The sequence below is a fragment of the Halyomorpha halys genome, unplaced genomic scaffold (assembly GCF_000696795.3).
Source record: "Halyomorpha halys isolate HHAL.00 unplaced genomic scaffold, Hhal_1.1 Scaffold426.1, whole genome shotgun sequence".
Classification (NCBI taxonomy): domain Eukaryota; kingdom Metazoa; phylum Arthropoda; class Insecta; order Hemiptera; family Pentatomidae; genus Halyomorpha; species Halyomorpha halys.
Genome location: NW_027108013.1, coordinates 446,976 through 457,202, shown reverse-complemented (window position 1 = coordinate 457,202; position 10,227 = coordinate 446,976). Strand labels below are relative to the sequence as shown.

The 10,227-nt window shown below is 30.7% G+C and overlaps 1 protein-coding gene across 2 annotated transcripts in view; it reads right to left on the bottom strand.

Moving 5' to 3' along the window:
* The window catches only part of LOC106682593 (uncharacterized), a 35,818-nt gene that overhangs the window by 9,074 nt on the left and 16,517 nt on the right, over positions 1–10,227 (bottom strand). Inside the window, exons 4-5 of one of the 2 annotated variants that reach the window (XM_014423535.2) lie at positions 9,816–9,957; positions 7,753–8,162 (exon numbers count right to left, since the gene is read on the bottom strand). The exons of the other annotated variant lie outside the window; for it this stretch is intronic. Of the exons in view, the coding sequence (XP_014279021.1) occupies positions 8,068–8,162; positions 9,816–9,957 (237 nt within the window). The 3' untranslated portion in view covers positions 7,753–8,067. Of the gene's footprint in view, positions 1–7,752; positions 8,163–9,815; positions 9,958–10,227 lie in introns of those variants that run through there. 2 annotated transcript variants of the gene reach the window in all.

Below are 10,227 nucleotides of genomic sequence, written 5' to 3'. Positions count from 1 at the left end.
TATATATATATAGCGTTCATCCGAGTGTGATGGGACTTTTTACTGAATATTCAGGATTTAAGTTAGAAATAAAGAACTTTTCCCAACGTTTTATATCTCTTGTTCTAATTTGTTTTCCTCAGATGTAGTTTTCCATAAATACAACATTAAACTACTTTATAAAACCTTCAACTGGCTTTAATTTGAGTGCTAATATACTCGGACATTAGTACGTCGAATATTTTTGAGATATAGATTTCGCAAAATAAATGATTTTTCAGTGCGTTCTTTATGAAATTTTGCAATTTAAAAGGCTATATCTCGGAAACTATTGAATGTAAATAGCTCTTTTAGGGCCCTGGTTTTATGAAATTTACTCTACTTTAAATAACGTTCTTTCAGGGTTTCTGGTATTGTTAGTTTTAAAGAAATAGAGCTCTAAAATAATTGGGGTTAATTTTAATTTTTAATTTTAAGTTTAATATATTTTTACTTTACTCTCATACTTAGTTTCTTAGACTCTTATTAATTCCTTACACTATTTTGGCTTACTGTTAACAATGGAAAAAAGTCCAGGAGGGTTGATCAGAATCATCCAATCGACATACGCCCTCGCCATCTCATAGAAGAACAGACCGCCGAAGATAAACTAGAACATAAAACAGCTGTTGTAGTGTGTGCTATAATGTGATTAATTTCCTCTATCGTAGCTTGCCTTTGTAACAGTAGCAAATTTGACAACATTTCTTTTTTATTTTCACTTAACTATGAATGGATTATGTAGTAAGGAGATACGATAGTAAAAAAAGTCTAATTCTAATTATTATCAAATTAACACAATTTTGATCCTTTTTTTTCCTCTGAACTTTTATTCTTTAAAATTCTCCAACGTTTCGGCCCTCAGGCCATTCTCAAGGATACAACCTTCAATATTGATGTCATTGCTTTTTTTAAAAACCCAAAATTACAGGCTAATTGTCCTTGTCACATATAACTTTTTAAAAAAAAAATCAATATCCTAGATTTAAAATTTTTTTACAAATCACTTTCCCTTCTTTCATTTATATTTACAACTTAAAAAACTGGGAATGTGTACTGTAAATGAAAGAAGGATAAAATAAAGAAGTTAGTATTTATATGTTTACACCTTAAAATATTATCAAAATTAAAAAAACTCAATTTGATTTTTTTGACACTCCGAATAATAAAGAAATTCACGAAAATTAAAAGTTTTTTGCACAAAAAAGACAGTTTCCAGGGTCGAAGGTGTGTATACACCCATTAAATATAAAATTTTAATTTTGTATTACTTTTCGATTTATATCTAAGCTCATTACACACACACCATTTTAGTTACATGGGCCTCAAAAAGTGTGTTTGTGTAAAAAAATTAGAATTAGATTAATTATTTTTTATATATGATTATATGCTTGAAAGTAGTTTAGGTTATTATCAAATTAACACAATTTTGATCCTTTTTTTTTTCCTCTCAACTTTTATTCTTTAAAATTCTCCAACGTTTCGGCCCTCAAGGATACAACCTTCAATATTGATGTCATTACTTTTTTAAAAACCCAAAATTACAGGCTAATTGTCCTTGTCACATATAACTTTTTTTAAATAAATTGATATCCTAGATTTAAAACTTTCTTACAAGCCGCGATCCCTTCTTTCATTTATATTTATTTACAACTTAAAAAACAGGGAATGTGTACTGTAAATGAAAGAAGGGAAAGTGGTTTGTAAAACCACTTTGTTTTTGACTGCCGTCAATACAGCTCTGACGAAGCCCTGCAACGTGGGGTGAAACGTTGGCTCAATAAAATAGTATAATTCTACTATTTGAGTTTTTTTTTAACGCACCTGGACCATATTCCATTCATCGTTTGTAAAAAAGTTTTAAATCTAAGATATCAATTTATTTAAAAAAAGTTATGTGTGACAAGGGCAATTAGCCTGGAATTTTGGGTTTTTTAAAAAAGCAATGACATCAATATTGAAGGTTGTATCTTTGAGAATGGCTTGAGGGCCGAAACGTTGAAGAATTTTAAAGAATAAAAGTTGAGAGGAAAAAAAAGAATCAAAATTGTGTTAATTTGATTATAAACTAAACCACTCTCAAAAAATCATATATAAAAATAATTAATCTAATTCTAATTTTTTTACACAAACACAGTTTTTGAGGCGCATGTAACTAAAATGGTGGTGTATAAACGAAAAGTAATACAAAATTAAAATTTTATATTTAATGGGTGTGTATACCTTCGATCCTGGAAACTGCCTTTTTTGTGCAAAAACCTTTTAATTTTCGTTAATTTTTTTTTTATTCGGAGTGTCAAAAAAATAAAAATGAATTTTTTTAATTTCGATAATATTTTAAGGTTTAAACATATAAATATTAATTTTCCATCATTCAAATTATTTTTCCTGTAAATAAAATGTTATTCTAATCTATAGTAGTTAATTTGATTATTGTTCTCACTTTATTTTGGTTACAACTTCCAAGAAGGACTTCATTCGTTTCAATGCGTCTATGAATCTTACATAAAAGTTGCTTCCACTTTTATAAGAAAATATTCTCATTACAGAATTCAATAGAGCTCATTTTTTCTGATCCATCATAAATGTGCAAACACTCAGTTAACTAAATAAGTTAAGAACTCAACTCAGGAAAAGCTCAGTTAGTTAAACGCAATAAGTTAGTTAGCTTGAATATTTGTTAATTTCATAGGGTGTATGGTTTCTTTCGTATTAACAACATTATTATCAATCAATATAATTTATCTTCGGTGACCTGGTTGAGTTTCAATTTTTCTTCAGTTTAAAATGCAAGTTAATTTTCTTTGTTTTAAATTAAATTTCTTTTCTTACTTATCTATTTACTTGATAAGTGAGCATTCCCGGCAACAGATCTCTAAACTGCTGTCATTGCACTGATAAAATAATATGGTACAGCATTACAAATATATTTGGAATAACAATTATTCTATTTATAATTATGAGAGATAGTTGACCATGGATGGTGAATGAGGAGAAGATGGTTGGGGGTGCGGTCAATGATAAACACAAATAAGTTCGATTAACTTATTTTAATGTTGCAACGTTTCGGCTAGAGTTTCTAGCCTTCTACAGGGCTAAAAACAGAACAAGATAACAACCACAGTAAGTATAGAAAAATAAAAAAATAAAAAGGAAGTATAAACAGAATATTTTTACACATAAAATGAAAGTGAATATAATAAATAAATAATATTGTTGATTGATTATTATTAAAACACGTTGTTAATTTGTGGTATCAGGAGTTACAAAGTACGTTAGTTTGTTTACTGGCACATCTTTTTGCATTACATCGCTTTTTAAATAGCAACATTTCATAATGAAATAACAAAAAAATCAGTTGTTAATGAATGTATTTCGTGTATGTGAATGTATTTTGTATATATGTATTTTGTATTATGTATTTTGTATTATATATGTATTTCGTGTGAATGTGTAAAATTATTCTGTTTATACTTCCTTTTTATTTTTTTTATTTTTCTATACTTACTGTGGTTGTTATCTTGTTCTGTTTTTAGCCCTGAAGAAGGCTAGAAACTCTAGCCGAAACGTTGGCACATTAAAATAAGTTATTGAACTTATTTGTGTTTATCATTGACCGCACCCCCAACCATCTTCTCATTATTCTATTTAAATTAAGAGGTCAGTATTGTAAACCATAATAAATATATTGTAACTTTAACATACTTCTTATTAATTTGAATATATCTATATTAGATTTTCATGTAGTTAAATTGCTGTCTCCGATCGTAATATGCAATATTATTATCATTTCTCTCAATGTAACGAGGATAATTACTGCAGTTCAGAAGTTTTTGAATTTTCTATGAAAATATTTAATTCAATATTTATCCTTTAAATTGTCATATTTTTTTCATTCTAGTATACCCATGAGCATGAGTAAACCGAAAAAAATCGAAATTTATCACTTCAATGAAGAATAGAACTCGATTACTTTTTTACAATGGTTGTTACGGTTTCCATAGTGAAATAAAAACACTGGCTAGATCTGTGTAGACAAGAGGTGTTACGGTTATTGTGGTGAAATAAAAACACTGGCGATATCTGTGTAGACAAGAGGTGTTACGGTTGCCATGGTGAAATAAAAACACTGGCGATATCTGTGTAGACAAGAGGTGTTACGGTTGTCATGGTGAAAACAAAACACGAGCAATATGTTCTGAGGAGTGAGGTTTTTGTTTGTTTTTGTGAAGGCGACAGTTTTGATTTTGGAACACGTTACGATTATGAAATGTGAAGTGGTAATAGTTTAAAGCCAACCTTATGTTCAGCCAGGAGTGCACACAAGGACTACGTGGGGTTTGAACTAAATTTTATTTTGTTTTTATTTTATATTCACTTTTATACTCTTTTGGATAATAATGTAAATATAGTTATTAAGGTTAAGCATTTAAGGTTAAGGTTAAGTCACCTATAAGTTTTAATTGTTTTATTAATTATTGATAAGAATCCTTTTTTTTTTTTTCCTTTTTCATTCTCTGTATATATATTTCTTATTATTAAACTTTTTGTACATATAGTTCTGCTGTTCTTTCTCTGCTTTCAACTTGTTAATTTACTTATGTTTTTTTGTTGTTGTTCACGGAATATTACGATAATTCAACAGGTGGGTAGGTAACACTCCTAGGTTTTATGTTATCTACATATAAAGGTATTGGCCAGTGGTCATAATTCAACAATTGTTTATATAAGTGTATATTTTAGTTATATTATGGGCATAATGTGTCGGGGTTTTCGTTATTTCCAAGAAAAAAATAACGTGGCGCCTAAGGAGTAATTCTTTATTGTTTTATCTTTTTGCGATTATATTTATTTATTTTTTTTTATTATTTTCCTTTAACTCACCCCCTTCTCCGCTGAGCGTGGGCAACTATAAACGATAAACATATAACTAAGGATAAATCAAAATTTGCGGTTATATGGTAAATGATAAATGTTGTTTAAAATTCGCTGGAATGCACCTTATACTGAAATGCATTGTATAAACACAGTATGCATTCCACGGACCTTTCCTCCCTTAGATCGCGGACACAAGTTTAAGATAAAAAGTAGAGCTTACATACAGATAAGTTGGTCAGTACTGCTATATATGAACCTTTCAGTTGGTCAGTCCTGCTATATATGAAACTTTCAGTTGATAGGATAAATCCATATAGTCGTTGTATGTTTTCAATATTGATTCGTTAATAATAAAGTCTGGCAATGGTCAGATTCACCACTCAAGTTCACGGCTTTAGCGCACTTACTCAGCCTCCACTGGCTCATCCACTGGGATCTCTTGAGCTCTGCTCTACCCCTCACACGTGGGGGATAGAGTGGGCTCAGGGATCCTCAGGTCGATTGTGTAAATATTGTATATATTATTTTATCGTTATGTTATTTTATTTATTTATTTTTCATACAGATAGTTTGATTATGTTCATCTTGTCTATTCTTTTGTTTGTATATATTTTAAGAGAGTTTTTTTTATTATTATTATTATTATTTTTTTATTTATTTATTTTTTATATATTTTAGTATGTATGAGATCATTCATCACTATTACCTATTGCCCACAACTGTGTGGCAGATTGTAATATATATCAATAAATTAATCTATCAAAGTAAATAATAAAGCATTGAATGAGTTAAGATGGATTTTTTTGTTTGTAAAATGCTATAATTTTGTTTTTATGATATAGTATCTGTTCAGAAATTTGCGAGGAATAATTTTAACCCAAACTAGGCTAGTAAGTTGCGTGATGCGCTCACCACATCAAATGTATTATGTAAAATTTTTGGGTATTTCATGTAAAATAGATAATGTATAAGAAGATTAGATAGGACTCACAGAGTGTAAAACCCCAATAGCTATAGCTGCCTTAGAGAGGGGAAGGCCGCAGAGTGAGGTGGAAACCATCTGGTCCATGGTGGCTGTGAGAAGCGACTGGCTATCGCATAGAGATATTACTAATTAGATTTCACAACAGAACGATATCACTATCGCATGTTATATACACATGTATAGCAGTTGTTGACAGTGGTTTCGTTCGCTTGCTTTACAATTTATTGCAACCATATATATATTCTTTTAGGTTATGGTCTTTCTCCTTGGCAATACCAATTCGATTTTTGGGACGATGGGAAGTCTTTTCTTCTGTTCTACCCAAAAAAAAAAAAAAAATAATCGCTAGATCGAGTTATATAGGACAATGAACGTTAAATTAATTTGAAACAACTTTAAATATTAATATTTCATAATTTTAATTTTTAATTACATTCATTTTTCTCTTATTTGAATTTTAAGTTAAAATTTACAATTCTTATATAAATAAAATATGTTTTTCTCTATATTCCTGGAATCAAATAGCAACGAAGTTGAATATCTGAGATTACAAAAAAAATAAATAAAAAGGTTAAAAAAAACAAGTTGATGAATGAAAGCAGTTATATCTATTTCGGACTAAATATACAACGAATGGGATGAGGTCTTTATGTATGAGTTTATTTCTAACGTAATAAGGAGCATAATTGTGGATTGTAAGGATTGGATACGGGAGGAATTCGATGGTTTGATAGATGCTCAAAGCTCAATTCCGTAGTGTAGTAATCGGAATCTTCGAGCAATTTTTCGTAGTTTCAGCCTAATATGGGAGTTACATATCATGAAAAATCAGTGAAGACTAAAATGACTTTATTCTAACATATTTACAAGAACTACATGTTACTGTTACTCAGTCTCTATCTTCTAACTTCTCCTCCTTAGCTATCTAGTCTAGGAAATATATATGAATACTTGAGAAGAGGGGGTAGGAAGAATAGTGAAATAGGAGAAGAGGTTTGGACCAATCAGAAAATTTAGGAAATATCTGGAAGGGGAAAAAAGGCGTGGTGAAAAGAGTTGGGTGGTCGGAGTTCTAAGAAAGACACCATGACCTAAGACTAGTGTGTACTGACTTACATATGTTAACCATAAAATAGTTTGACTGATGCAAGTCCATTGTGAGATGACAGCATGTACCTGCCTAAGTGCTAGCTAGCCCTTGCTATTGATATAGGATACTAAGGGCTTGAAAGGGCTGTTAGAATGGTCTCAAGGGCCTTATTTGAACCTAGTTGTTTTTATTGAGTTTGTTTTCTATACCATGGGAAGGAGAAAGTGGACATATGCAACCATATGTCTAAAGTGCCTTAGGTTCAGTTGGGCAAGGGGCAATTGTTTAAATTTATAATACCGGTTCCTTAACTTGGGGATCCCGAGTAAGTCTCCTTCAAAATGGAGTCCTAAATAGCGAATAACTTCAACAGGCTTTAGTGAGGTATTTAAAAAAACATACTGTAGAGCAAGAAAGTAGAAGTGATCTGGTGGGATTTGTTTTGATTCTCCAGTTCTAATAGTAATTCTAGTTACAGTAAACACTAGTCTTCAATGGATGTTATGTTTCACAGCAGAGTTTGTGTTGCAGTAGTAGGGTCATAGGTTACAGACAGTACACATATGTCATCAGTGTATATTGTTAGGGTGGATTGCGTCGTTAGCTGTATAAACAGTGCAAAGAATGGGACCTAGGATACTACCTTGAGGAACACCGACTGAGAAAAGAGGGTTTCTCTCAGAGAGGTAGGAACGAATTAATAGGAAATGTATTGTAATTTAAATAAATAACTTGCATGCATAATTTTATTATCATCATAAAACCATCACAAATATTGAGAATAAAATTCTGATAAGTAGATATTAATAATTAATAAATAATTATAATTTTAGATTTTGTTTTTTATTACACTTATCTAAAACATGTATAAAATTAACAAAAATACAATAATCTAATAAATACAATAAACATAAATTTAATATAAATAAATATATCGGAAATTGCTTTAACGTGATTGAGCCATATTTAACAAAAATTGTGGGATATTACAATTGATTATTTACACAAATTATTTACAACCCTGATTCTTCATTAGGTACCAGTGTTCACATGAGATTAAGAAGGATGTCCTTTGTACTCGTGTACTTCTAAGTGACTAGTTAACGAATTGGTTACTGGTCTCGCATAAGTTTCCTTTTCGTAGCTCTTGGAAGTGGGCATAAACTACTACGAAGAAGTATCCTTGAATTGCTAAACATATAAAAGTCAATTTTTAATATGTTAATAAGTTATAAAGCTTAACTAGAATCAACAATTTAAAAAAAAAAATTATACAATAATAAATTGAGAATAAAAGATATACGATTTCCAATGGATTTATATTAGTTGTCAAGGGCGTACTCAGGATCAAAACTAGGGCTGGGAAAGCCATTGTAAAGATATTTATAGTTGTTTTTTTATATTTTTAGCCCTGATGAAGAACTACACACTATTACATATATATATTTTTTTAATAATTTATTTATTGTTATTTACAACTGTATACACATATATACAACAAGTAAATTTGCTGTTGGTGATATAGTGACATGATAAAAACATGTGGAGAATCTATCCACTGATAGAACTCCAATAACATTTCTAGAGGAGAAGATCTCGAGGCCATCTTCTTTTCAGACGCCTAGGAGTATTATTAGGTAATGAAGGAGATGCCAGGTTAGAAACAAGTGGATATGGGTGGTTGGGAAGTTTATCATGGAAGGAATGGTATGGTTCTGGCCATTCCAAATCGGCAACATATGTAACATTGAGGTCCTGATGGATGACTTGATTTGTGACAAAGTAAGAAGCGTTAAGGATGATGGTTTAGTGGAGCCCCAAAGCTCAACACCGTATATCCAGATAGGCCTTATAGATAGTCAAGTAGATCAGTCTTTTGTAATGGATTGGCAATTTAGACCGTTTGTCTAGTAAAGATTGTAATAGTCGGAATTGACGAGCAGTTTCTTGTCTTTTTAGTCTTGTATGAGGATTCCATGTCAGTCGTTTGTCGAGATCTATGACATATATAAAATAAAAATAATATAATATATATAGCATAAAAAAAGAAAACAATCCGAGCTCTGGTCAATAATAATTGAAGAAAACAAAAAACCTATAAACATTATATAAAACAAAATCAACTACTAAAGTTATATTTATGTTGATATACAATTCCTCTCGAATCCAATCCTTCATAAAATCCTTAATGCTCCTTACTTTGTCACAAATCAAATCATCCATCAGAACCTCAATGTCCCCTATGTTGCCGATTTGGCCAGAACCAGATACCAATCCTTCCATAATAAACTTCTCCACAACCCAAACCAACTCGTTTCTAACCTGGCTTCTCCTTCACTACCTTAATCTCCTAGGCATCTGAAAAGAAGAGGCCTCGAGATCTTCTCCTTTAGAAATGTTTTTGGAGATCTATCAATGGGTAAATTCTCCACATGTTTGTATCATGTCATAATATAACTTACAGGAAATTTACTTGATGTGTATATACGTATACAGTTGTAAATAACAATAAATAAATTAAAAAAAAAAATGGTGATAAACAAGATTATTTAAAAAATCTATAAGTTACTATGAGAAGACTTTTATTGCATATTTATGCATATAATTAAATAAAAAAGTATTGACATTGAAAAACACTTCTTATATTATAATTATTGACATAATTGTGAACTCTCAATAATCTCTTAACCTAACAATAACAATTGAACAAAACACTTAATACACACTGACTATCTCGTATCTTAGAAAAACATCTCGACTGTTACCATCGATAATCGATACAAACTCAATACACTGTGACCATCGATAATCGACACAAAATCACTAGAACTTTGGAATACTTACCATTGAGAAAAAGCTCGAAGAAACAGTTTTGAAGAGGGACTTTGAGATAGGCGGCTATAACGAAATAGAAGAGAGTCAACAGCGATGAGAATATTAACACTGCTTGCTGCAAGAGCCAAGTCACGATCAGGCCTGGTTCAGCCTGTAAATATCACAAAAATATTTTATTATCTTAAATTTATTACAAATAAAGAACTTATTGTAATGTATTCAAATTGTAAGGTTAAATCCTCACAAATCCCACCAGATCACCTTTACTCTCCGTCGTAAACCTCTGCCCTCCTGTCCTACAGTATACTTTCTAAATACTCCACTAGCACAAAATGCTTGAGGCCATCCAAAAGATACAGGAAGATATTGACAGCATTAACGCATGGGCGTCTAACAATGATTTGAAGCTGAATGCCAAAAA